Genomic DNA, 27953 nt, shown 5'->3' with positions numbered 1-27953 from the left:
AAAGATGATGCTGAAGAGACATTTTTTTTAAGTCAAAGTGAGTTTCTTTTAAATACATTTGTCTTGTTTGGGGCAGATCAGTGAGGACTTACAAGTGAGATTTGAACCCCGGTGAACATACTTTACCTGTGAGCCACCAAGGCCCTAACAAAACCTAAACTATTTGAAAACTGAAGATGCTGAAAATACATCTTTAATATAAAGTGGGGAAAAAAGACAGAGTTTAAAATTCAGTAAACTGACTTATTTATTATCAACGTGAAATCAGTATTTACAAGATTAGAAAAACTGAAAAGCACAAGCACGTATATGTATTTACATACATATGTCATGACACCGATCCCTGATGACATTAGATCACTCATTCATGTACGGTTTTGATTTGGACCCGGCGTTACCCCGGACTAAAATAAGGGAACGGGATTGACATGGCAGAAACATATTCATGTGTTCATTGATACAAGTACTGTTTCCCACAAGGTGGCTTTCGGTTTGTTAGAGCAGTCAACACAATTCAACTAGTAGAAACGCAGGATTGGGATGTTTATTCCCCCATGCCTGTAGCTAACCAAACAGGCTGTCTTTTCAGGGACTGTTTACCACAAACCGAGGAACACAAAGCCGAAAAAACCATGAATCCAATCTACTTCCTTGGTCCACGTCCTTTCCCTCCCTTCATCCCTCCTCCCCTCATCCCTCCTCCCCTCCCTCCCTTCCCACCTCGGCCTTTCCCGCCTTTCTTCCCTCCTTTGTCCCGCTGTTCTTTCCTCTGCGTGCCCCTCATGTCTTTCTTCATGCGGTTGTCCACCACCTTGAAGACCCCCTTCACGCCGGCCGGCCGACGGACATGCTTGCCTCCGCCGCCCTTCTTGGACACCACGTAGGTGACCTCCCTCTTCTCCTTGCCCACGCCTGCCTTCTTGTAGATACTGGGAGGGGAGGAAACGGCGGAGTGTGGTTTAAAGACGAGAACAAAAATAGCTTCTTTTTTTTGGGGTCGTTTATGGACATGAGGGCACATTTGGGAAATGCAGTTTATGCCTGAGAAAGATATCTGGACGTTTCGCTTGACACCCTCTGGGGAAGTAAGTCGTTTTGAACGTGGGGCCTGGGTGTGGGGGTTTTGTGACGGCAGCGTGAGAGCTGGTTGGGACTTCTTCGTGGCTTCTAACACTTTGCTGTGGCTACAGTGACGGTGCGTGCATGTGTATGGTTGAGGGCGGGGCCAGGAAGGCATACATACGTTTTGAGCTGAGACATTTTCTCCTTCTCAGAGATGTCCACGGTGTTGACCACAGCCTCTGCCTTCTTTTTCGCCTGCTCCATCTTCTTCAGCATCTGGAACACGGGTCAAATCGTGGACTTGGTTACTCGGCGCACGTTGTCGTTAGTGCTGTGGAAAAAAAACACGCTCTCCCTCCCTTCCCAGTCTCCACATCCTCCCTCAAATCTAAAAATCGATCCCATTTTGGAGGAACAAAAAGATGAGATTCTCGGTTCCCCCTCTGCCTCCCATTCCCGTGTGGTTTCCCCCCCCCCCCTCCTCTCCAGCCTCCTTACCCTCCTCTTCTTCCTGGCCTTGGCTTCGGCCACCCTCTTGATGGGCCTGGCGTTGATCTCCTTCCAGCGTTCCTTGTACTCCTCCACCATCTCCTTGGTGACGGGCACGGGCTTCTTCCGGTGTTTGTTCTCGTCATCCACGAACCACTCGGGCACCTCGCACTGGTCCTCAGAGCTGGCAAACCTACACACACACACACAAACGCGAGAGTCAGTTTGGCATACACAAACAAGACTGTCTCAGAGACCTGAGTGGACAGAAACGTGTGTCTTCAACACAAAGACACGGGGAAAGCGTGACCACAAGCTCTTTCTGAACCGGTTTCTTCTACCTGTGAAAGGAGCCGTCGACCAGATCTCTGGCTCTCTTCTTGGACGTGGCGATCTGACACCCCAGGGCCAAGCCTTCTGGGTCCAGGATTCTAGCCCGCTTACCTGAGGAGCACACATGTACACCACAATTGGTCAGTCCCGACGGCAACAACTCCACGGTCGTCTCTCATTGGTCGAAACGGCTGCCGGTCACCCAAAGCAGAACGTGCCCTGTACTCACTGGTGCTCTCCACAGGGACCACCTGTAAATCTTCCTCTTCTGTGTTGCCTTGGGAGACACCTGCTCCTTTGCCGGCCTTCATCTGGGCAATTTCCCTGTGGAGAAGAGGAGGGGGGGGGGGAAGCCACATTACCTTTTAGGTAAGAGCTTTGACACTCAAAAGAACATTCCAGAAAGTAGTATTGGTATGTTGATAACATTTTGAATGGATAAAAGAAGAATAGGTCTTTCCTTTCACAGTTTTGTATTTTAACCCGTGTTAGAGAGAAGTGTTGTGAAAGCTGACCTCTCATCATCATTGTCAGTGTCAGTGTCAGTGTCGCTATCCCCCTCAGCTTCCTGTGAAGGTCCCGCCTCTTCCTCTTCCGGCTGGGCCTTCTCTGCTTTCCTCTTCCTCCCTTTGCCGACTGAGTACAAAAACAAAGGATGAGGCGGGTTGGGGCGGGAAAGTGTGGAAACCGAGTGAAGAATTCTGATTTATAATGATAAATATATATTGACGATCTGAGCTTTTTGATAGAATTCTTTCAGCCGTCTTGACACGAGCGTGCTGTGCTTCAGGCAGGCATGTCTGGGCTTCATGGAAGCGGGAGGTTTTTCCCCTCCGTCCGTTCATGAGGGCGGAGTCTCACCTGGGGCGTCCTGGGTGTGGAGCTTCTGGGACTGCTTCAGCTCGCTCTCTGCGTCTCCGTCCAGGTCCAGCTCCGAGAAGATCCCCTGAGGGCCGGGGGAGACGGCAGCGACGTGAGCGCCGACGCTTACAAAGCCACCACCAATTAAATCGCTGGAGATCGTTTATCCACCCAGCCACGGTTTGGGCTTTGTTTTTAGATTCTATTATTGTATTACAACATTGGATACTTATGTATTCACCTTCTTTTTAATATTGTGTGACTGCGTGTCTTGTTCCCGTTATGTTTTTTTAAAAGGGTAACCAACTTCTACCATGTCGGGACCAAGTTATACGCTACTAACTCTTTCTCCAAATATCTTTCCACCAAGGATTTCCTCATTTTCATCCATTTCTTTCAAAATGATGTTACTGTTCTGTGCATGTGTGTGGTGACAGACCTTGCTGAACCACAGGTTGGTCTCCCTGTCCTGCTTCTCCTCCTTCCCCTCCAGCTCCACCAGCAGTCCACCTCCTCCTTCCTCCTCCTCCTCCTCCTCTGCACCCATACAGAAGGACACCCTGCAAACACAACCCCAAACATGAGCAACTGGGTTCGTGACGAGTTACAAAAACCTCTGACGTGACAGGAACAAGAGGTGGCGTAATCGTAGAGCGGGCCTATCGTCACAAGCACCGAGGCCATACAGTCAAAGTTTGGAGACGTACTTCTTCTTGGGAGCCTTCTTCTCCAGCTCCTTCTCTTTCTCCTCCACCTCCGCCACGTCGTCAGAGTCCAGGTCGGAGGCCAGCGACATTTTGTCGTCCTCGTCCTCGTCAGACAGGTAGAGGTCCTCCTCGCCCGCCACCAGACTGTCGGCCGCCTTCATGTCCCCCTTGGTGATCTCGCACAGAGCCTGGTGATAGAGAAGGCGTGAGATCTGTGTGTGTGTGTGTGTGTGTGTAAGGGATGGGAGGGGGGGTTCAGAGCCTTTACATTTAGTCATTTAGCAGACGATCTTATCCAGAGCGACTTACAGTAAGCACAGGGACATTCCCCCTGAGGAAAGTAGGGTGAAGTGCCTTGCCCACCAAGGACACGACTTCATTTGGCACAGCCGGGAATCAAACCAACAACATTCTGATTCACAGCCCGACTCCCTAACCGCTCAGCATCTGACCCCCCTTTACCTTGGCTTTGTTGATGGTGCTGAGCGAGAACATGGACTCGTCGGCGCCGTCGGCGATGGAGACCCCCGGGAGGTCCATCTTCAGCTCCACCCTCTCCCTCTGCTTCCTCCTCTCCTTCAGAAGCTTCTTCTTCTTCCTGGTACGGCCAAACACAACAGGTGTTCAGGTGTATACTTCTGGTTGGTTGTATTTCATCCATCTCTGTCACATTTGACATTCTTTTTTGTTGTTTTTTAGGTTCACACACACACACACACACACACACACACACGGTTTGCACAGGTTCGTAGGTGAACGTACCGCTTGAGTTCAGCCACCTCCTCGGCCTTCAGCTCGGCCACTTTCTTCTCCATCTCCTCCTCCTCGTCCTCGGCCTCTTCCTCCTTCCCCTCGGCCACCGTCTTCTTGGCTGGCTCCTCCGTGTCGCTTTCCTCCTCCCCGGAGCTCAGGCTGCGGAAGGGCATAGCTGTGTGTCAACCCCACGATCTCCATTTACTGGCCTGCATGGAGAAGAATGACTGCGTGCCATGGTGCTTTGAAGAAAAAAAAAAGGGCCAATACTTGATTTCTTGGTCCACTTTCTTTGCTTCATCTTTCAGCTTCTTAGCCAGGTATCTCCTGAGCTTGGATCTCCAGCTCAGCAGCAGTCTGAACACATAAGGAAGTAAAAACATAACAATAAAAAAGGTCAGAGGTCATGCATGAGGGTCCGGGACAACAGCAGAGACTCCACAGTTCCAGCGACGGCTCGCGTGATTGGCTTACCGGAGCTCCTTCCGGCCCAGGACCTTGATGTCACGGCAACACTCTCTGATCTCATCCAAGGTGGCCGGGTGAGTCTCCAGCTCGAGGCTGTCAAAGGTGATCTGGAGGGAGGGTGACGGCACATTGAGTCGGAACAGAGACAGGTAAACATAGCTGACAGGGCTGGTTTGTTCAAGGTGCAGCTGGTTTAGCAGACTGCCCCGGTGTGAATCTCACCTCGTTGGCTTTGCCCAGGAAGTCGACGGGGTTGTCGGCTTTGAGGAACTCTGTGACAGAGAAGGTGTGGTACAGGGTCAGATCGCCGTCTGTGTAGCCCTCGGCCTGGAGGGGAAGAGAAGCACCTGGTCACAAACCAATCAAAGGCAGAACGGGAGCCCTCGTCAACACCAACGGAACACTGAAGGAGAACACACACGCACCTTGGCCTTCTTCACAGGGATCAGCTCTTTCACAGTCTTCGCTTGAACCTCCACTTCTTTGAACGCGTGTTTGGGGTCAAAGAACTTGTTGTCGATCTTATCTGGGGCCAAGAAACCTGTACGGGAGGTGAATCGCGCCGTGATTATCAGCTGAGCAACATCCAACTACTTTCTTTCCATCAGACTTTAGCCATGTAGCTAGAGATCTGCCGGGGGGAGGGGGGTGGGGGTCACACACACCCTGACAGATGACAAAGATCTCAGCAGACTCGTTCCTGGAGGCCTGGGGCTTGGTGGCCTGCACCTTCTTGAAGAACTGCTGGAAGATCCAGAGCAGCGGCTGGTAGTCCTTGGAGCGGAACACCTTGGTGACAAACGTGCCGCCCTTGGCCAGGAACTCACAGGCCAGTTTCAGGGCCATGAGAGTCAGGTGGGCTGGAAAGAGAATGTGCCGGGAGGTTATGGTGCGGCGTAGCTGATTGGGTGAGATTCTCATTTGCGTTTGTGCACTGCTGACTTCAATTGTCTTATTAATCGTCAATTACATCAAGCTTCCAACTACTATCATCCTGACTATTACTGATTAAACACTGAGCATGCTGACTACATGGAGATTGTACCATGTAGTCCATGTCCTGTTTATTCATTTTGTCTGTCCTGTGACCTACCCTGTGTGAAGGCATCATGTTGCCAATTGGCACCAACATTTGGAGCGCCATCATTTAGGACTACATCTACCTTCCATGTCTGTAGTTCTTTTCGGAGAGCCTACAAGCGAAGGGGAAAAAGTCAGGGCAACATCTCCACTATCCAAAGACACAGACATGCTTTGAGGTGAAGCGTCTTTGAATGTACAGTGATGACTGAAAGTCAACTGTGAAGATGCAACCAGCCTTCACATATTGCATGACAGTCAACGAATCAAAATGTGTGTTTGGGCTCCAACATGAATGAGCACATACACGTTCTTGCCCCCACCTGTTTGCATTTCTCTGTTGTGATGTCCTCTTGCAGAGTGACAACATTGGGGATGGGCCTGATAGGGACCAGATCGACACCTGAGAGGAGCACATACAAAAGTATAATTTATTCATTGGTACAATAACTGTATTTGTATTGTCAAGGACACTTTAACTGGGTGAAAACACACCACACATGTAACATTTGTATTACTGCAATCAGTATAAATGTGAGTCGTAAGGTCGCTAACCAATGACAAGACTGGAAACTGGCATAAATTTGGACGCCACCTGCAACCTGGGATAATACAGAAAAGGTCACGTCAAAATAGCAAATATTTTTCGTCATTGCTGCAAGTTTAAATTGAAGACTAAGAACATCTGCGACAAACTCCTCGACAAGGACGATTAAATGGAAAAAGTCAGCTAACCGTACTTACCAACCACCTGGGGCAGCGCACAAGTCGACAACAGCCCTGGCTTTCTGTAAGAACTGAAATTTCCGGTTGAGCTGAATAAGCTTGAAGGACGAACGAGAACGATAACCTACAATGAAAAATAACATGACATTGATCAGTACATGTTCAAAAGTTAGCTTGCTAACTAGTTGGCGAGGATAACAGGCCTTGATGGCTAACTATGCAAGCTAACGTTAGCCGTGTAATGTGACTGCATATTTTACCTGTTTCTTTAGCTAAATGGTAGAATTTGTCCTTTCGGGTCTTTCCAACTTTGAGTTTCTTTCCCATGCTTGCTAGCTGGTGTGGTAGGTCACTTAAATTTTAATTCCTTTGAAAAATTATGACTGAGACAGCTACCACTTCACAGATGATTCCATACCACGTCCATGAAAACAAAACACGTGTGGCTCATGTGGCGCACGAATTCAACGTCACTGTTTCCATTGGATTGTGAAACTTTATTGAGCAAACTACAGGAACAAAGAAGCCAGATGCAGCAATTTTATTGAATAATGTGTGTTTAATTAAAATAATAATGTCACCACCATCACTGCTCCTGTTGAGTTGATTATTAAGGTGTCAAAATACAATTACAGTATTTGCAGTCCATTTAATCCAAGATGGGGATGAATTGTTTAAGCCTGAAATATAACCCATATCATTTTTAACAAATCTCTCTTAGTTGTTAATGGCATTTCAGTCTGATATCATAACAATGTTGTATTACCCCTGAATGCACAATTTGGATTATAATACTCAAGAAGATATTTCCAGAGAGAACTATTTAAATGCTGACTAGCAGTGACAAGATGATGATGCTGTTTTGCCTCTCAGAAGGGCCTGTTTCTGGAGCGAGTGTTGATCAGCCCCAGCACAGAGAAGGCACTGGCTGCAGCTGTCACCAAACTGATGGCCCCAATGGCCCGTGTGGCCTGTTGACACCAACACATGAACAGGAGATATGAATTAAACTACAGTGAAATCATGTTGAACAAGTCTTATATAGGCAGAACACAATGAATGAAAGTGGTGACAAAGTGATTTTTGTGATGAGACCTAATGTCATTTTGAAGACAGGAAGGATCTATTACGATATCCATAGAGTGATAGACATAGGAAGTGTGTGTCTGTGTATGTGTGTGTGTGTGTGTTTAGGTGCGTGTGTGAGAAAGCAATAACGGGTACCTGCTCAGACACACCCTCCCCATAGCGCAGCAGGGTAACAAAGTGCTCACAGTTGCTACCCAAAAGGTCATACGACACCTCCTGGCCAATGAGGACTTGAGCTCGCTCAATGATCTCATCGACAGCCAATGGCGTGTGGTCGTCATCGTATTTGTTGTTGACCCGGTACGAGTCAGTTCCCACCACTTCCTTCAACAGCTGCATTCGCACCACCGCCTTGCGGCTAAAAACGGACTTCACACTGGACATAGCAGCCGCCTGACTCTCGTCTAGAAAAAGCAGAGGACATTTAAGAGTCTCAAAAATAAGAGCCCTTCGTGTGCTGCGACAGAGTGACTGAGATTGAATCCATGCACAACAAGCCATTGCTCTGACCAATTATTGCTGTTTATATCTGTGGTTTACAAAAGGATGGCTGGTAATCCGATTGAACACCTTTCATGAGGCTGAACAGAAGGCAGTGATACGCAGCTGGAACATTCAGACTTGAATATTCAATGGAGAGTGCGGAGGGCCAGGGATCAAACACACACTGTTGTTTACTGACCAACAGGTGTCAAGTTGATGATGTAGCCATCTCCCAGATAGAGAGCCCAGTGCTGATAGGCCGGTCTGAAGATCTCAATGAGGTCACCAGGTTGGGGGTCACCAAGGGGATAGGGAAGGTCAGGGTCATTAGAGGCCATCTAGAGAGAGATTGTGTGTGAGAGAGAAAGAGAGAAAGCTTCTGTATTTCCAGCAAAGTCACAACTGATCCAACAACTGCTTCTTGAAGTAAACCTTTTTTTTATCTTCCTTGTCCAAAACAAATAGAAAATTGATATATTGAGTGATAAGAGGATGCTTTACATTTCAAGGTCAATAAGCCCATTGGCATAGGTTTGGCCACCACACTATAATCATGTGTAGTGCATTGTGGTAACAACATGCGGTGGAAAAACACACTCAAAACAATACTCACATTAGAGGTTGTTCTTTGTCTATCCATCCCACATCATGTTTCCGCAAATTCTGACAACAGACATATTGATTAAACCCCGCGTACGCTCCTCTCCCTCTATGGCCTTTGTCCTCTTGCTAGGTAGCAATGCAACCATATTGTACTTGAATCATCTCTCAAACGCTGTCTTCATATTTGTTATCATGTACACATAAATAAAGAACATACATAAAAACAGCATCCTGGATACATCATTTAGAGGAAGTTAGTTGACAGATAAACAAATTACCCAGATAAAGAGAGAGTGCTGGATAAATGGATACAATGTGGAGGACAAGGTCACACATACACACACAGACAATACACACAAGCTCGTGTGCCACACAAGCATGCCACAATGGCATTCACATAATAGAGAAACTGACGGAAATGTTTTAAACCTATGATGGTTTTACTGTAAATAACTAGGCATGACTCCAAATACAAAGGTTATACTAAATTCTTTAAAATATACTGAACAACAGCTGAGAAAGCACATTTAATCCCAAGATACAAATAATTTATGTACAGCACTGAGGGAAAAGGGGCATGTGAATTTAATTAGCAGCCAGTCGAAAGGAATCTTTCTAAATTCATCTGACGTTATGTAATCTATATCTATGTGGGAGAGCAATGTGTGTATCCATGTTATTATCAATTCATGAGACTTAAACTATGTGAGGAAAATTCCAAATGTTACTAACCAAATGATTAACCATACATTTTTACAAATGAACAACTATGGCTTTCTATGTTTTAGACACAGCATTTAAGGACTAGGCCTAAACGTTGACACAGAGCAAGATTAATACTTACTGAAAAAACAGCATCTTTTTCTTCCTCACCATGTTAATTCTCCATCGTATGTCCGGCCTTTTCGAAAGATTATGTGTAGGAAAATATGGTAGTTTATTTACAGCCTTCCAGATGATCAGCAAATGAAGTATTTTTAAATTCGTTCCTCTGATGGCTCAGCTGAAATAGAGGCAAGCACTGAGGTCCCAGTTCAGGTTGTGTTTCACGGGTGCACGTCGAGAAATGGTATCAACTTTGACAGGGGACAGTCGAAGGGGGGCTACTATTCACAGGTCACCGGCGGTATGCGTTTCCTTGAAATTGCATCGTTAATTCAGGTGAATACGTTTCCTTGGCTGCAGGTGCAAATGTGAGATTAAATCATGCTATTTTTTTTTATATCACATTCCTTTTCAAGTCAAAAGTGTGTAGAGTGAACAATTTAATCAAAAGTTGCAATTGACAAAAAAAAGAGAGTTGTAGTCTTGTCCTATTAGGCCTATACTAATTCGGTTAACTGACTATTTTCGCAAGAGGGCGACATCATATTTGAAGGTATTCGGAAGTTTAAATTTTTTTTACATTTTAAACGGACACTGTTAGGCTGACACCTGATGATCATTTAACTAAAGTTTATCCTATGCTTGAATTTTGTAGATTTTCCCAAATAAAGAGATAACCATGAATGCGTGTGTACTACGTGAAACGGGGGGGGGGGGGAGAAAAAAAGAAGCATTTTTGTAATAAATATAAGACACACTATGCACAGCACAGTCAATCCAGAGCCCTGAGTGGAAAATACTTGGGATTATTGCCAAAAGGGGAATCTTGGAGGATGGACCCATTGGTTATTCAATGATAGGATGCTACCAGCCAACCAAGAATCGTCACTGTTAACTCCGCCCTGTGTTCCTGACCGCTAGCAGAGACAAGGATAACAAATGGAAGGTTAGCGGGGATTGTCAAGTAACCTTTATCAAAAACCTGCACCCGATATACAGTATTTGTCCTATACAGCGAGAGGATTTTCCTGTGGTATGAAAAGGAAGGTTTGGTCCCCTCATACATTGTGGTAAGGAAATACTTATTTGAGAGCAAGACTGACTTGAGCAAGTTGGCTAGTTGCAGCAAGCTAGCGTTAATGCACGCAACGACGGCACGCGTTATAAAACAGCTGAATTCTGAATCATAACATGCGAGTTAGCTAGATGGCTAGATGGCTAGCATAATTTAATAGGCTAGCAGACATGCCATTTTAAGGAAACAATTGTATATTAAGTGAACATATGCGCTAGTTTGATATTATTTGTTGCTAACTAGCTAGAGCTAATACTAACAAGAATCAATGTTTGATATATTGACGCTATAAACGTTAAACTAGCCGCTAGGGAAGATAACCAATCTGTATTGACTTAATTTGAAAGCGAAAGTGACGTGTACAATGCAGTTTGGACACATTTGTCTATTAGATGCGTCTAGGTTAATTATAAGATATCAAATATTGAGCGGAGGTATTTGCTGCTCATTGTCATCTCAACGCACAGTCAGCTTGTCAGCTGGCGTTTTATAAATGTCTGACAACATCATAGCTAGCGACATTTAGCCTCTTCCACTCTCTCCTAGATCTGAAACATGGATTCTCAGAAAGTCCCCCTCCTCCGACGAACGGATTCAGCCCAGGGGGACTTTTCACCTCTGAAACACTTTGTAGTGGCCAAGAAAAAGATCGGTGATGTGTTTGAACAACTCCTGCAGTATGTGAAAGAAGCCTCTGCGTTTGTAGAAGGTAAGTGCTTGTAGCCAGTAGGACATTTAGACAAGCAATGAACACATTTGACTACTAAAGTAGGCTACGTTAGTATTGTTAAACAGCTTTCTTGTCTTTTCCTTGTTGAAGTTTGAGGACTTATTTGTGATTGTGTTTGTGATCAGAAACCTGCCAGAATGAAGCCTTGGAAAACATTGCCAGCCAGGACCAACAGGAGCAGATTCAGGCTTACGCAGACAAACTGGCTGTTATCAAAGAAGTTTTAGCGCGCAGACACATGAAGGTGGCCTTCTTTGGCAGGTACACAAATCGTTGATTTGGGTTCATCCACAGTTCATGTTGTGTGCTGTCTAATCTTTGCTTTTAACCAACTTGGAAGTATAGGTCAAAAATCAAAGTGTGTTACAGAGTGTGACTTTGTAGATCTGTATTCATTCGAATCCTCCTGAGCAACCCGAATCTATCTGACAGTTGATTTCCCGGAGCACAACGCATGTTGAAAGAATGATTACGGGACAATCGACATCGCTTTTGGTTTCAGTTCAAAGCCAGCACACACCTTCACAGCACTTCTATGGTGCAGCAACCTACCTCTGATACATTGAACACATCATCTTTAAGTGTTTCCAGGCCACTTAACCTGGGGTGATTTGGGTGGAGCATGACCGGTTACATTTACATTTAGTCATTTAGCAGAAGCTCTTAGCCAGAGCGACTTGCAGTAAGTACAGGGAGATTCCCCCCGAGGCAAGTAGGGTGAAGTGCCTTGCCCAAGGACACAACGTCATTTGTCACGGCGGGGAATTGTTCCGGCATAGCTGTATATCAACGTAACATTTGCCCGCAACTGGCGATCATTTTAGTAAGCAGTCTGACCTGATTGTCTGGAACTTACCTTGTCAGGAACGCAAAGTACAAGGGTGTGATTATTATGATTATGATTATGATTGCATCTCCCACAGAACAAGTAATGGAAAGAGCACTGTAGTCAACGCCATGCTGAGGGACCGAGTCCTGCCCAGCGGCATCGGCCACACCACCAACTGCTTCCTGAGCGTGGAGGGCACGGACGAGGACAAGGCCTACCTCAAGACGGAGGGCTCCGAAGAGGAGAAGAGCATCAAGGTAACACACACACACACACACACACGTACATCCTTTCTTATTGGTAGCTACTATGGGAGGGTCCTAGTGTCTTATCATCCACCAATTGGATTGGAGTCGTCTGTAAGCTAGTGTCATTTGGAGCCGTGTTGTAAGAGCTCTGGAGAGTGGGAGATGTTGTCAGGGGTCGTCAGTCGATGCGCTGACCATGCGGAGGTGCGATCCCGAGGAAAAGGGTTGTGTCGGCTTGGGTCGGAGTGTCGCGTGTCGACTTGGAGGGATGAGGGAGGGTCGAGAAGTTTTTATTTTCTCACTGTATCCTGGAGTCTGTTGGGCGACTGATAACAGGAGCAATAAAAACCCTGACTACCAGATAAACTTGTTGCCATAGTGTCCCTGTCGTGGGGCGTGGTTGGTTGGTTCAGCTCTGACTACATTTGAACAGACACAAACATGCAAATACTGTATGTTTACACTTGTGTCAGATATCTAAGGTGCAGACCAGTATAGTTGGACGAAGAGTACAGTGGTGTTCCTCTTTGAAGGTCACACAGCCTACATCCAATCAACTTTCATCTTTCATGTATTCTGTTATTCAGCTCGAACAAAGGAAACATTGTCATATAAAATACCCACAACATTCAATCTTTTGTTATGCGGTTTTGTCCTAACTCAATAGAGAAGTTGAACTTTTTGCTCTGCGTTAGCACGAAGCTAACGCCAGGTATCCAGAGATGGCCTGGGCTTAGCAGGGCCAACGATTTCAAATCCAATCAAAGGCCAGCCCCCCAGAATTCAAACGGCCTTCCGTCCTTCCCTGCCCCTCCGCAGACAGTGAACCAGCTAGCACATGCTCTGCACATGGACGAGAGCCTGGACGCAGGCTGCCTGGTGCGAGTCTTCTGGCCCAAGACCAAGTGTGCCCTGCTGAGAGACGACCTGGTTCTGGTGGACAGGTGAGCGGTGAAAAGCTGGCAGACTACACCCACAGCCTTCACCTCCACTCACACCCAGCGGGCCTACTAAGCTTCTCGCACAGTAGGAGAGAGGCTTATAGTAGTACTATGGCACACTTCAGGCCACGCTGTTTACTCAACACAGATGAGCTATACGCACCCGCTCACCTTTCCAATCTATAGGAAAAACATACTTTTGTATCCCCATTGATGCGTTACTAGTTTGTATCCTTGTTGCGAATTGTAGTTCAACCCGTACTCGATTGTCTGACACGATCTTGATCAGACTTATAGTTGAGTCGTTGTCGGCTCTTATTTCATCTCTGAAAAGACCTTGATGTGTGACCTTGATGTCTGTCCTTTCAACCCTGGCCCGCAGCCCCGGGACTGATGTCACAACACAGCTGGACAGCTGGATCGACAAGTTCTGTCTGGACGCCGATGTGTTTGTTCTGGTCGCCAACTCTGAATCGACACTCATGAACACGGTAAGAGGAAAGGACAGGCTGGACTTTCTCTCAAAAGACAGACCTGACCAATGGCTGTCATTCCGAGACCAGCAAACTGGGCTGTTAAGTAGCTTAGCCATTCCCAACAGCAGTTCAAACAAATTAACCTTGCCATCTGCTTTGCTTGCACTGGCTGTCATATATTTATATTTCCTTTTTAAGGTTTTGTTTTTTGCACACTTCCTTTTATGTATGTGTGAACTATTTGTAGCTATGGTTCCCAGACATATGTTTGCATTTAAAAGAAGGAAGAACTAAAGAGTAAGAGAAACTCTTTACGTTCCTTAAACCTATGTGAAATTGCAACCACCAATTTGTATAAGAAGGGCTTACTCATTTCCTTTAGTTTGGAATGGCTAATGGTGCCGGGGTATTGCTAGCTTCATTTTGACCCAGCCAACAGACTCAGCTCTGTTTATGTCTGCTCAAGCATTCACGGTATGTCAGAGCACATTGGCAATCTCAGAGCTTATGAATGCCAAATCTCTTAAAGGGGCATGCCCCATACCCCCCCCCCCCACCCGCTCACGGATGTATTTACGCAATGTTAGGACACATAGTCAATCACAGAACACCATAGCTGGATTGTGTTGGCAAACAAGACTTGTTGGATAATCAGACTCTGATCATTAAGACACTCTTCCATGCCAAGTGTAGTGACCCACGTGAACTTCTCAGTTCAACAACAGAGGCAAAGTTTATATCCAAGTGGTACTGCTTATCTTTTTATCATACAGACTTATTTAAAATGTCAAGATACAAAATAAATGAAATCCTTAAACACATGCTTATCATTTTATTAACTTGTCAATCAAGCACTGTAATTGAGTGCAACTCTAGAAAATATGAGTATTTTATAATGCTTTAGTACAAAAATTATATTAGAAAATAGTGGTGGCACAATCCTCTTGATAGAATGCTGAAACGGAAACTTTCACCGTTTCAAAGAAGGAAAAGTGACGACACAGCCTCAGCGCACCCTCCGTCGCGTACGAAGACGATTCACTGTGACAATCATCCTCCTCTTCTTGGGGACGGGCTCGTCCTCTGCTAGGCCATAGTGGTCCAGTGTGGCCTCCCTCACCCTCTTTCTGGTCTTGGCCTCAGAGGGGTTCTGGATGCCCCCCAGCTGGGGGTGGGCATGGGTCTGGATGGATCCACAACCACTGTTTCCAGTGCTGGAGCCAGAGCAGTGGACCAGAGCCTGAACATTGAGGCTGTTGCTGGGCCCAGAGCTGCTGTAGACTGGAACCATCATGTCGTAGCTGGTGCTAGCAAGAGATCCTTGGTGGAAGGTGTTCTGTGGAGCAATGATAGATGTTAAGAGGGTTGCAGCTGGCTGTGTCCTGCTGCTGGAGCAGTCATCATCGTCCACCTCCATGTCCTCCACTTCATCCCACAGATCAGTGATCCTCGGGCTGCCTGGAGCAGAGATCATCTCAATGTCATTGGGATAGAGAGAGCTGGAGACGAGTGTAAGGGAGGTGGTCGTGCAGCTTGAGGTGCTAGCCTGCTGTGGTGGAGGGTACGCGGTCATGCTAGTGCTAGCATGCTGTGGTGGAGGGTACGCGGTCATGCTAGTGCGAGCATGCTGTGGTGGAGGGTACGCGGTCATGCTAGTGCTAGCCTGCTGTGGTGGAGGGTACCCGGTCATGCTAGTGCTAGCCTGCCGTGGTGGAGGGTACGCGGTCATGCTAATGCTATCCTGCCGTGGTGGAGGGTACGCGGTCATGCTAATGCTAGCCTGCTGTGGAGGGCAAGCGGTGAGGCTTGGGCTAGGATGGTAGCCTTGGGTGCTCGGGCTAGCCTGTTGTGGAAGGTATGCAGTGAATCCAGAGTTAGCCTGTTGTGCAAGGTATGCGGCGAAGCTAGTGCTAGCCTGCTGCGGAGGGTAGACATCGTAGTACAGACCAGGGTCCATATAGCCATCAGGAGGCTGTGGTGGGCAAATGGGCTGACCACGACTTTGATAGTTGCTAGAACCAGGGTGCATCCTAGAGCTATGATCAGGCTGCATATAAGCAGGATGTGGTGGTGGGCAGATGGGCATGCTTGGCCCATTACAGTAGTAAGTGCTACCCTTAGGAGCAATCATGGTGCTAGGGCAAGCATTGTAGCTGTTGCTGGGCACAGATCTGCTGTAGACTGGAACCATCATGTCGTAGCTGGTGCCTGCAAGAGCTCCTTGGTGGAAGGTGCTCTGTGGAGCAGTGTGAGATGTGGAGAGGGGTGCAGCTGGCCGTGTCCTGTCCACCTCCATGTCCTCCACTTTATCCAACATATTAGTCATCCTCGGGCTGGCCGGAGGAGAGATCATCTCTACGTCATGGGGATAGAGAGAGCTGGAGACTCGTGGGAGGGAGGTGGTCGTGTTGCTCCGAGAGCCAGTTGAGGTGCTGGCCGGCTGTGGAGGGTACACAGTCATGCTAGAGTTAGCCTGCTGTGGAGCGTAGACATCGTAGTACAGACCAGGGTCCATATAGCCATCAGGAGGCTGTGGTGGGCAGATGGGCTGAGCAGGACTTTGATAGTTGCTAGGAATGCTAGAACCAGGGTTCATCCCAGAGCTCTGATCAAGGTACATATGTGGTGCAGGATGTGGTGGAGGGCATATGGGCATGCTTGGCATGCTTGGCCCATTGTAGTGGTTAGAGGTGCTTCCCTTTGGATGACTCGTGGGGCTGGGCCACATCATATCCCCAGGGTGCTGCGGAGGGCAGCTATTGACACTAGGCCCAGGATAGCTCGAGCTGCTAAATCCAGGGCCGCTGGAGATGCTAGGTCCAGGGAAGCCAGAGTTGCCAGGGCTGAGAGCTATGGCTGCCGGCTGTGGGGGGCAGATGTAAGTGCTCGACCCAGGGTAAGCAAAGGCAGCCGGGTCTAGCTGTTGTGGAAGACAGCTAGAGGCCATGAAGTGGCTGCTCGACTCCGGATGAATCCCTACAGGCCTGCCACTAGCATAGAAGGCCATCTCGTTAGCCAACAAATGCACAGACAAGGTCTGGTCTGGAAGCTCATCATCCGAGCTGTCTTCATCAGAAGAGGAGTCGATGACGATGATATTGGGATCCACATTTTTCTTCAGGGCCACATATGCATCTCCTTGGTCTTTGTAGGAGCCCCACATACGGGCGGAGAACTGGTTGGAGGGTTGTGTGGAATCTGTAGCTGAAAGAGCAGAAGGAGACTCAAGATGTAGTCCAGAAATCAAACATGATAGATATTCATCTTGATTAATTTGACCATGCATGTGTTGCTTTGTAATTGAATAGTTTTTAAGTTTAAGGTTATAGGTTATTACAGAAGTGTAAGAAGGTACATTATGGAGGAAGGGGTTTGTGGTTATTATAAAGGGCAGTTTATTGTTATGACCAGAACAAGATCAACTTTACCATCCACTTAGCCCTGGAAAGCCCAAACATATGCCAGTTTGCTCTTGTATAATAACGTATTGTTAAACGGTAATGAGTTGATATGTAACTCATGCAGTTATGGGACATATTGCTTTGTAGTTTGATAGCTATGGCAACCCAATTGTTTGCAAAAAAAAAATCCTGAATTGCTTACTGAACAGATTCATTTTGTGGGATGAACTGCCCTCTAAACTGACAATTTATCCTTTCCTAACCACCCTTTAGATTCTGTGTTAAGCTTTTAACAAACCTAAAGACAAAATTAACTAACATTCAGTTTTTAACAAAGTTAATGACAAACTTAATGACCACTCTTTCAGTTTGATAAGCTTCAAACAAACTGAATGTAATAACTTTATGATAATTAATACTTTTAATAGGAATATAATATTTTTAGTTCTGAATCATATAATAAAATTGAATGAATTTCATTACTCACCAAGGTAATTAACCTGATCCAAAACTGTCATGGGGTTCATTTTCATCATGGTTGCATGGTATGCATGAAAGTAGATCTGATGTCTTTGAGAACATTTGTTTTTCTTGTGTAAACTTTTTGGAATGTTTAATTGTTCCAAAATGCTTCCATTGTCTCCATTGGTTCAGATCCAATTCTGCTGACATCATAATAGGACTACCTCAGTATCTATTGATCCATATAAAATACATATATACAACATGTTTGTTTTCTATAACCTTTATTCTGGTGGTTAACCTTTGGCTGATGGTGGTGCAAGTACAAAAAACAATGTACAACACAAATAAACAATTCTGGATATCAATATAAAGATTGTACATGTGTGCATCTCCTGAAGTTCCTAGAAAGATTGCCCATAAAACAGCACAAACAGTCATGCCCTTTGGTTGACTTTTGCTCTTTTATTCACATGAATAATCTGTATTATTCCAAGGGTGAAAACAATTCTAATACAGTAGAGTACGCTTAAGGTGTTCAACCTTGTTCAGACACAACACAGAAATGAGCACTTTGCATCCCTCATACAGATTTGTTCTGAAACGTCTGAATTGACAGCAAGCCCTATCCTTGCCTACGTTCCCCAGGCCCTGTCAATCATGCATAAAGGAAGACTCTAATGCAGACGTCAGTTCGCCGTGCAGTCAGTTCACACAGTCGATCACAGAACACCATAGCTGGATTGTGTTGGCAAACAAGACATGTTGGATAATCACCAGTGATTGGATAATCACCTCTAATTTTTTTTTGCAGTGGGGGCAGGTCTGTCCGACACCCCCCCCCCTCTCCCCCTCGGCCAAAATAAAGTTTTAACCCTATATTTTGGAGTAGGTTAATGTAATAGTCTAGTAACAAATGTAATATTGCATTTAGATTTTTTCTATTTCTGTAAAGCAATACAGTTAGGCTACTTAAAGTATGTTCTAAAAGGCAGAAATATGCTGCCAATTAATAATTGACGTAACAACTTATTGTAAATGGTCAGTAGCCTAGCCTATTGATTAAGAGGCCACTCGGAAGCATGAACACTGTCTGCTTCATTTGATAGGCTAAGCATTCTGTAGCAAATGATAACAATATACCCACTATTAATTAAAACTACTTCAGCATAATAATGCACCTAAAATTAGGGATGCACCGATCCGACTTTTTCAGTCCCGATACCCGTGCCTGGGTTTTGTGTATCTGTCGATAACCGATACCGATCCGATACCGTTGTTGAATTAATAATAAACTGTATACCTCCCACCTTATACCTTCCTCCTACCATGTGGAAAATACTAAAGGCACCAGACTTTCCTATAAGACAAAATAACAGATGTAATCTACTGCATTCTTATTTATTTGTTATTCAAAAAACAATTGTGCATTAAAAATGTGAAAATAGAATGTAATCAAACGTAGGGCCTATTAAAATAAATGAAATGTTGCAGTAGAAACAAAATAGTGTATTGGTCAAACATACAATAGTAATCAGACAGCTACCAAACATTGTAAACATTTAAAAAATATTTGAATTTGTATTTATTTGTTGTCGCTTGTGTGTGAACCATGGAAGTTTTTAGATTGAAGCATTGCACCGTGCGGTTTACAGCTTGTGTCCAACCAGTAGACAGAAACGTAAAAGCAACATGGAGCAAGCCAAAGAGTTGGAGATATTTCACGCTTGCAACGCCAACTAGTTCGTCGGCTGTTTGCAATGTCTGCAAAGTAAATGTTTTGAGGGGTGGTGGTAGTACTGCAAAGTACAATAGTACCAATTTAATCAAGCACAATGCTAGGAGCACGCCAAATTCCTGCAGCCCAACGACTCTACTATACTGTAGAATCTACAGTGGGCACTGTCGGAAATATTTAGAACTCAAGCATCTAAAGGTTCGGTTAACTCATGCTGCTGAAAAATGACATAGAATATGCTGTGAAAAAAGGGTGGATAGGCTGAATTTTCTGAGCCCCGGTCCAGCTATTTTGTCAATATGGGGGCCGATATCCGATCTTAGTATCTGATCGGTGGCACCCCTACCTAAAATACAAACGTGAGCAAGGGCAGCAATCGCTATCGAATCAACAGGCATGCAATTATGCTAGCAGGGGAAGAATACAAACAACGAAAATCACCATTTAACTTAAATCTGCAATAACTGTAGACTAATACAATAACAGGCTTTAATGAACTGACAACATAAGTCATACGACTTACAGTTCTCAAGGACGCACACACGCAATCTCAACTGCGCTGTGAACAGGGGTGGATCTAGAAAAATATTCATGGGGTGGCAAAAGGGTGGCAGGAGATTTTGAGGGGTGGCACCCCCGTGGCAGAAGTATAGATGCTGATTCAATCGCGGTCATATTAATCAATGTTTATTTGGAATCAATTTTATTTGGAATGCCCCCAAGTTAAGACATTTTAACTAAAAAACATTACAACAATTATTATATTACAACAAACATTATTATGGCATATTTTTTAAGCCTTAATAAATCAAAGATATTGAAGAAACACTGAACAACACTGATTTATTGGCTAATCCATAATAAACTGTATCATCAAACCAAAGTTTGGACAACTTGGCTGGCTAGTAGTAGAAGAATGTGCCTCAAGTTTGAAGTTTGTATGGTCCATTTTGACAAAAATGTTGAAGAAACACTGAAAATGGTGTGTATTCAAATGGCTGCTAGATTTTTTCTGCATTCAGGCTGTCTACTCTTTTACCCCTGTCCCTAAATATGACACGGAGCCTGAACAGAGGTACAGATATGAATGTCTGTTGACTCTCGAATATAAAACTGATTTCACTTCGGTCTCAGTCGGCGCAGTGGGGAGGGTGGTTGGAGTTGTCTAGTGCTACATCCACTTGCACTGGGATATTAGCAGGCCCAAAATTCGCGAGCGAATTACGTTTTACAAAAATCTGTGGAATTTCAAATAGAATGTATTGGAATTTAAATAAGCTTGTCAACTCATTATGTCTGTATTCTTTCCGAAATGTTTAACCTGTAAACAGAGACCATTTCCACCAGTGTAGGTAGTAGCCTCGGTCTGTGATAGCAATAAAAGGAAGTCTGTCAACCCTAAAACTGATACAGTAGCTAACGTTAACGTTAGACTATAGCCAATATTAAAACGTTAGTCAAAAATGTTCAGATTCAGCCCTGAAGAATTGACACGGAAACACTTATCAACCAAAATTACAGGAATAGACAGGTACAGTGAGTGTTCAGGCGAACTTTATGAGGATGGATCAATACTTTTCTGCAAAGTCTGTCAACATTCAAACGACCATAGCCTATTCCGCGTCAAACTGTTGTGGAACGTCTTCGGTCGCTCCGACAAAAGAACAGGAAGGCTGTCGTAATTCCGTAGTTTTTTAGTCTGAATAACCGCAGAACATGTAAAAAAAATCAGCAGAATTTTGGGGGTTTGTATAGAAATTCGCTCTCGCAAATGTACGAGAGGGTAGGGGTGTTTGAGTCGTGTAGTGCTGCATTCGCTCAGTCGGATATTAGAAATTCGCTTTCGCAAATGTCAGATGAGCCACAACTTTTCTTTGTTTTCAAAACTGCGAACTGGGGTGGCAGCTGGGGTGGCAAGGCTATTCTTAGGGTGGCAGTTGCCACCCCGTGCCACCCCGGTAGATCCGCCCCTGGCTGTGAAGCGTGTGTCCTTGCTATTCTCCGACATGCACTCTAACAATCACTGCTGATAGACGGCCTAAAATCTTGTACAGCCCTATTTCTGATACCGTGGCTGCAGAAATGTAGCCGTGGCGGGCCGCCACGACAAAATCAGCATAGGGGAAACACTGAGTCTCTGATCATTTGGACACTCTTCCATGCCAAGTGTAGTGACCCACGTGAACTTCTCAGTTCAACAACAGAGGCAAAGTTTATATCCAAGTGGTACTGCTTATCTTTTTATCATACAGACTTATTTAAAATGTCAAGATACAAAATAAATGAAATCCTTAAACACATGCTTATCATTTTATTAACTTGTCAATCAAGCACTGTAATTGAGTGCAACTCTAGAAATATGAGTATTTTATAATGCTTTGTAAAAAAATTATATTAGAAAATAGTGGTGGCACAATCCTCTTGATAGAATGCTGAAACGGAAACTTTCACCGTTTCAAAGAAGGAAAAGTGACGACACAGCCTCAGCGCACCCTCCGTCGCGTACGAAGACGATTCACTGTGACAATCATCCTCCTCTTCTTGGGGACGGGCTCGTCCTCTGCTAGGCCATAGTGGTCCAGTGTGGCCTCCCTCACCCTCTTTCTGGTCTTGGCCTCAGAGGGGTTCTGGATGCCCCCCAGCTGGGGGTGGGCATGGGTCTGGATGGATCCACAACCACTGTTTCCAGTGCTGGAGCCAGAGCAGTGGACCAGAGCCTGAACATTGAGGCTGTTGCTGGGCCCAGAGCTGCTGTAGACTGGAACCATCATGTCGTAGCTGGTGCTAGCAAGAGATCCTTGGTGGAAGGTGTTCTGTGGAGCAATGATAGATGTTAAGAGGGTTGCAGCTGGCTGTGTCCTGCTGCTGGAGCAGTCATCATCGTCCACCTCCATGTCCTCCACTTCATCCCACAGATCAGTGATCCTCGGGCTGCCTGGAGCAGAGATCATCTCAATGTCATTGGGATAGAGAGAGCTGGAGACGAGTGTAAGGGAGGTGGTCGTGCAGCTTGAGGTGCTAGCCTGCTGTGGTGGAGGGTACGCGGTCATGCTAGTGCTAGCATGCTGTGGTGGAGGGTACGCGGTCATGCTAGTGCGAGCATGCTGTGGTGGAGGGTATGCGGTAATGCTAGTGCTAGCCTGCTGTGGTGGAGGGTACCCGGTCATGCTAGTGCTAGCCTGCCGTGGTGGAGGGTACGCGGTCATGCTAATGCTAGCCTGCCGTGGTGGAGGGTACGCGGTCATGCTAATGCTAGCCTGCTGTGGAGGGCAAGCGGTGAGGCTTGGGCTAGGATGGTAGCCTTGGGTGCTCGGGCTAGCCTGTTGTGGAAGGTATGCAGTGAATCCAGAGTTAGCCTGTTGTGCAAGGTATGCGGCGAAGCTAGTGCTAGCCTGCTGCGGAGGGTAGACATCGTAGTACAGACCAGGGTCCATATAGCCATCAGGAGGCTGTGGTGGGCAGATGGGCTGAGCAGGACTTTGATAGTTGCTAGGAATGCTAGAACCAGGGTTCATCCCAGAGCTCTGATCAAGGTACATATGTGGTGCAGGATGTGGTGGAGGGCATATGGGCATGCTTGGCATGCTTGGCCCATTGTAGTGGTTAGAGGTGCTTCCCTTTGGATGACTCGTGGGGCTGGGCCACATCATATCCCCAGGGTGCTGCGGAGGGCAGCTATTGACACTAGACCCGGGATAGCTCGAGCTGCTAAATCCAGGGCCGCTGGAGATGCTAGGTCCAGGGAAGCCAGAGTTGCCAGGGCTGAGAGCTATGGCTGCCGGCTGTGGGGGGCAGATGTAAGTGCTCGACCCAGGGTAAGCAGAGGCAGCCGGGTCTAGCTGTTGTGGAAGACAGCTAGAGGCCATGAAGTGGCTGCTCGACTCCGGATGAATCCCTACAGGCCTGCCACTAGCATAGAAGGCCATCTCGTTAGCCAACAAATGCACAGACAAGGTCTGGTCTGGAAGCTCATCATCCGAGCTGTCTTCATCAGAAGAGGAGTCGATGACGATGATATTGGGATCCACATTTTTCTTCAGGGCCACATATGCATCTCCTTGGTCTTTGTAGGAGCCCCACATACGGGCGGAGAACTGGTTGGAGGGTTGTGTGGAATCTGTAGCTGAAAGAGCAGAAGGAGACTCAAGATGTAGTCCAGAAATCAAACATGATAGATATTCATCTTGATTAATTTGACCATGCATGTGTTGCTTTGTAATTGAATAGTTTTTAAGTTTAAGGTTATAGGTTATTACAGAAGTGTAAGAAGGTACATTATGGAGGAAGGGGTTTGTGGTTATTATAAAGGGCAGTTTATTGTTATGACCAGAACAAGATCAACTTTACCATCCACTTAGCCCTGGAAAGCCCAAACATATGCCAGTTTGCTCTTGTATAATAACGTATTGTTAAACGGTAATGAGTTGATATGTAACTCATGCAGTTATGGTACATATTGCTTTGTAGTTTGATAGCTATGGCAACCCAATTGTTTGCAAAAAAAATAATCCTGAATTGCTTACTGAACAGATTCATTTTGTGGGATGAACTGCCCTCTAAACTGACAATTTATCCTTTCCTAACCACCCTTTAGATTCTGTGTTAAGCTTTTAACAAACCTAAAGACAAAATTAACTAACATTCAGTTTTTAACAAAGTTAATGACAAACTTAATGACCACTCTTTCAGTTTGTTAAGCTTCAAACAAACTGAATGTAATAACTTTATGATAATTAATACTTTTAATAGGAATATAATATTTTTAGTTCTGAATCATATAATAAAATTGAATGAATTTCATTACTCACCAAGGTAATTAACCTGATCCAAAACTGTCATGGGGTTCATTTTCATCATGGTTGCATGGTATGCATGAAAGTAGATCTGATGTCTTTGAGAACATTTGTTTTTCTTGTGTAAACTTTTTGGAATGTTTAATTGTTCCAAAATGCTTCCATTGTCTCCATTGGTTCAGATCCAATTCTGCTGACATCATAATAGGACTACCTCAGTATCTATTGATCCATATAAAATACATATATACAACATGTTTGTTTTCTATAACCTTTATTCTGGTGGTTAACCTTTGGCTGATGGTGGTGCAAGTACAAAAAACAATGTACAACACAAATAAACAATTCTGGATATCAATATAAAGATTGTACATGTGTGCATCTCCTGAAGTTCCTAGAAAGATTGCCCATAAAACAGCACAAACAGTCATGCCCTTTGGTTGACTTTTGCTCTTTTATTCACATGAATAATCTGTATTATTCCAAGGGTGAAAACAATTCTAATACAGTAGAGTACGCTTAAGGTGTTCAACCTTGTTCAGACACGACACAGAAATGAGCACTGTGCATCCCTCATACAGATTTGTTCTGAAACGTCTGAATTGACAGCAAGGCCTATCCTTGCCTACGTTCCCCAGGCCCTGTCAATCATGCATAAAGGAAGACTCTAATGCAGACGTCAGTTCGCCGTGCAGTCAGTTCACACAGTCGATCACAGAACACCATAGCTGGATTGTGTTGGCAAACAAGACTTGTTGGATAATCACCAGTGATTGGATAATCACCTCTAATGTTTTTTTGCAGTGGGGGCAGGTCTGTCCGACACCCCCCCCCCCTCTCCCCCTCGGCCAAAATAAAGTTCTAACCCTATATTTTGGAGTAGGTTAATGTAATAGTCTAGTAACAAATGTAATATTGCATTTATATTTTTTCTATTTCTGTAAAGCAATACAGTTAGGCTACTTAAAGTATGTTCTAAATGGCAGAAATATGCTGCCAATTAATAATTGACGTAACAACTTATTGTAAATGGTCAGTAGCCTAGCCTATTGATTAAGAGGCCACTCGGAAGCATGAACACTGTCTGCTTCATTTGATAGGCTAAGCATTCTGTAGCAAATGATAACAATATACCCACTATTAATTAAAACTACTTCAGCATAATAATGCACCTAATATTAGGGATGCACCGATCCGACTTTCAGTCCCGATACCCGTGCCTGGGTTTTGTGTATCTGTCGATAACCGATACCGATCCGATACCGTTGTTGAATTAATAATAAACTGTATACCTCCCACCTTATACCTTCCTCCTACCATGTGGAAAATACTAAAGGCACCAGACTTTCCTATAAGACAAAATAACAGATGTAATCTACTGCATTCTTATTTATTTTTTATTCAAAAAACAATTATTGCTATTTTGTCAATATGGGGGCCGATATCCGATCTTAGTATCTGATCGGTGGCACCCCTACCTAAAATACAAACGTGAGCAAGGGCAGCAATCGCTATCGAATCAACAGGCATGCAATTATGCTAGCAGGGGAAGAATACAAACAACGAAAATCACCAGTTAACTTAAATCTGCAATAACTGTAGACTAATACAATAACAGGCTTTAATGAAATGACAACATAAGTCATACGACTTACCGTTCTCAAGGACGCACACACGCAATCTCAACTGCGCTGTGAACAGGGGTGGCTAGAAAAATATTCATGGGGTGGCAAAAGGGTGGCAGGAGATTTTGAGGGGTGGCACCCCCGTGGTAGAAGTATATATGCTGATTCAATTGCAGTCATAATAATCAATGTTTATTTTGAATCAGTTTTATTTGGAATGCCCCCAAGTTAAGACATTTTAACTCAAAAACATTACCGTACAACAATTATTATATTACAACAAACATTATTATGGCATATTTTTAAAGCCTTAATAAATCAAAGATATTGAAGAAACACTGAACAACACTGATTTATTGGCTAATCCATAATAAACTGTATCATCAAACCAAAGTATGGACAACTTGGCTGGCTAGTAGTAGAAGAATGTGCCACAAGTTTGAAGTTTGTATGGTCCATTTTGACAAAAATGTTGAAGAAACACTGAAAATGGTGTGTATTCAAATGGCTGCTAGATTTTTTCTGCATTCAGGCTGTCTACTCTGTTACCCCTGTCCCTAAATATGACACGGAGCCTGAACAGAGGTACAGATATGAATGTCTGTTGAATCTCGAATATAAAACTGATTTCACTTCGGTCTCAGTCGGCGCAGTGGGGAGGGTGGTTGGAGTTGTCTAGTGCTACATCCACTTGCACTGGGATATTAGCAGGCCCAAAATTCGCGAGCAAATTACGTTTTACGAAAATCTGTGGAATTTCAAATAGAATGTATTGGTCTGTATTGGAATTTAAATAAGCTTGTCAACTCATTATGTCTGTATTCTTTCCGAAATGTTTAACCTGTAAACAGAGACCATTTCCACCAGTGTAGGTAGTAGCCCCGGTCTGTGATAGCAATAAAAGGAAGTCTGTCAACCCTAAAACTGATACAGTAGCTAACGTTAACGTTAGACTATAGCCAATATTAAAACGTTAGTCAAAAATGTTCAGATTCAGCCCTGAAGAATTGACACAGAAACACTTATCAACCAAAATTACAGGAATAGACAGGTACAGTGAGTGTTCAGGCGAACTTTATGAGGATGGATCAATACTTTTCTGCAAAGTCTGTCAACATTCAAACGACCATAGCCTATTCCGCATCAAACTGTTGTGGAACGTCTTCGGTCGCTCCGACAAAAGAACAGGAAGGCTGTCGTAATTCCGTAGTTTTTTAGTCTGAATAACCGCAGAACATGTAAAAAAAATCAGCAGAATTTTGGGGGTTTGTATAGAAATTTGCTCTCGCAAATGTACGAGAGGGTAGGGGGGTTTGAGTCGTGTAGTGCTGCATTCACTTGCAGTGGGATATTAGAAATTCGCTCTCGCAAATGTCAGATGAGCCACAACCTTTCTTTGTTTTCAAAGCTGCGAACTGGGGTGGCAGCTGGGGTGGCAAGGCTATTCTTAGGGTGGCAGTTGCCACCCCGTGCCACCCCGGTAGATCCGCCCCTGGCTGTGAAGCGTGTGTACTTGCTATTCTCCGACATGCACTCAAACAATCCCTGCTGATAGACGGCCTAAAATCTTGTGCAGACCTACTTCTGATACCGTGGCTGCAGAAATGTAGCCGTGGCGGGCCGCCACGACAAAATCAACATAGAGGAAACACTGAGTCTCTGATCATTTGGACACTCGTCCATGCCAAGTGTAGTGACCCACGTGAACTTCTCAGTTCAACAACAGAGGCAAAGTTTATATCCAAGTGGTACTGCTTATCTTTTTATCATACAGACTTATTTAAAATGTCAAGATACAAAATAAATGAAATCCTTAAACACATGCTTATCATTTTATTAACTTGTCAATCAAGCACTGTAATTGAGTGCAACTCTAGAAATATGAGTATTTTATAATGCTTTAGTACAAAAATTATATTAGAAAATAGTGGTGGCACAATCCTCTTGATAGAATGCTGAAACGGAAACTTTCACCGTTTCAAAAAAGGAAAAGTGACGACACAGCCTCAGCGCACCCTCCGTCGCGTACGAAGACGATTCACTGTGACAATCATCCTCCTCTTCTTGGGGACGGGCTCGTCCTCTGCTAGGCCATAGTGGTCCAGTGTGGCCTCCCTCACCCTCTTTCTGGTCTTGGCCTCAGAGGGGTTCTGGAT

The 27953-nt window shown here is 44.9% G+C and overlaps 3 protein-coding genes across 5 annotated transcripts in view; 1 reads left to right on the top strand and 2 right to left on the bottom strand.

Moving 5' to 3' along the window:
- Window positions 1-229: 229 nt before the first annotated feature.
- On the bottom strand, window positions 230-6918 carry ftsj3 (FtsJ RNA 2'-O-methyltransferase 3). Its single transcript, XM_084676021.1, has 21 exons — window positions 6740-6918; window positions 6498-6603; window positions 6309-6355; window positions 6077-6156; window positions 5767-5866; window positions 5339-5533; window positions 5099-5214; window positions 4896-5000; window positions 4680-4780; window positions 4476-4562; window positions 4215-4364; window positions 3915-4050; window positions 3453-3640; window positions 3185-3305; window positions 2746-2830; window positions 2400-2520; window positions 2114-2208; window positions 1893-1995; window positions 1561-1744; window positions 1244-1338; window positions 230-929 (listed from the first exon to the last, which is right to left on the bottom strand). Exons 1-21 carry the CDS (start codon window positions 6804-6806, stop codon window positions 644-646), a joined length of 2568 nt encoding a protein of 855 aa, XP_084532147.1. The 5' UTR covers window positions 6807-6918; the 3' UTR covers window positions 230-643.
- Window positions 6919-6969: 51 nt separating this feature from the next.
- plaat1 (phospholipase A and acyltransferase 1) lies at window positions 6970-9720 on the bottom strand. Of its 3 annotated transcripts, none has more exons than XM_084676023.1 (5): window positions 9528-9720; window positions 8665-8714; window positions 8251-8389; window positions 7704-7972; window positions 6971-7450 (listed from the first exon to the last, which is right to left on the bottom strand). In XM_084676023.1, the coding sequence occupies exons 2-5, from the start codon at window positions 8689-8691 to the stop codon at window positions 7349-7351; spliced, it is 537 nt and encodes a 178-aa protein (XP_084532149.1). In that variant the 5' UTR covers window positions 8692-8714; window positions 9528-9720; the 3' UTR covers window positions 6971-7348. The 3 variants fall into 3 exon arrangements, with proteins under 3 accessions (XP_084532150.1, XP_084532149.1, XP_084532148.1); XM_084676022.1 differs by having other exon boundaries at window positions 6972-7450; window positions 9499-9720; XM_084676024.1 differs by lacking the exon at window positions 8665-8714 and having other exon boundaries at window positions 6970-7450; window positions 8251-8315; window positions 9499-9720.
- A 647-nt stretch (window positions 9721-10367) lies between these two features.
- The window catches only part of LOC146254695 (mitofusin-1-like), a 49730-nt gene continuing 32144 nt past the window's right edge, over window positions 10368-27953 (top strand). The window contains exons 1-6 of the mRNA XM_084675914.1: window positions 10368-10549; window positions 11101-11263; window positions 11410-11545; window positions 12208-12370; window positions 13181-13305; window positions 13685-13793. Of these exons, the coding sequence (XP_084532040.1) occupies window positions 11110-11263; window positions 11410-11545; window positions 12208-12370; window positions 13181-13305; window positions 13685-13793 (687 nt within the window). The 5' untranslated portion in view covers window positions 10368-10549; window positions 11101-11109. The remainder of the gene's footprint in view (window positions 10550-11100; window positions 11264-11409; window positions 11546-12207; window positions 12371-13180; window positions 13306-13684; window positions 13794-27953) is intronic.

The sequence above is a fragment of the Hypomesus nipponensis genome, chromosome 16, assembly GCF_054491055.1.
Source record: "Hypomesus nipponensis isolate SF chromosome 16, ASM5449105v1, whole genome shotgun sequence".
Lineage (NCBI taxonomy): Eukaryota > Metazoa > Chordata > Actinopteri > Osmeriformes > Osmeridae > Hypomesus > Hypomesus nipponensis.
Note: the sequence above shows the minus strand (reverse complement) of the source record. Positions and strands in the feature narration are given on the sequence as shown.

Bases quoted from the DNA above. Each gene is read 5' to 3' on its own strand.
- ftsj3 (XM_084676021.1), bottom strand. From the start codon at position 6,806: ATGGGAAAGAAACTCAAAGTTGGAAAGACCCGAAAGGACAAATTCTAC. The intron at 4,563-4,679 runs GTAAGCCAATCA...TTATGTGTTCAG, and splicing joins CTGGGCCGGAAGGAGCTCCG to ACTGCTGCTGAGCTGGAGAT. The intron at 2,521-2,745 runs GTGAGACTCCGC...TTTTGTACTCAG, and splicing joins CCACACCCAGGACGCCCCAG to TCGGCAAAGGGAGGAAGAGG.
- plaat1 (XM_084676023.1), bottom strand. From the start codon at position 8,691: ATGGATAGACAAAGAACAACCTCTAAT. The intron at 8,390-8,664 runs GTGAGTATTGTT...ATCTCTCTCTAG, and splicing joins GACAAAGAACAACCTCTAAT to ATGGCCTCTAATGACCCTGA. The intron at 7,973-8,250 runs GTCAGTAAACAA...TGCTTTTTCTAG, and splicing joins CATCAACTTGACACCTGTTG to ACGAGAGTCAGGCGGCTGCT.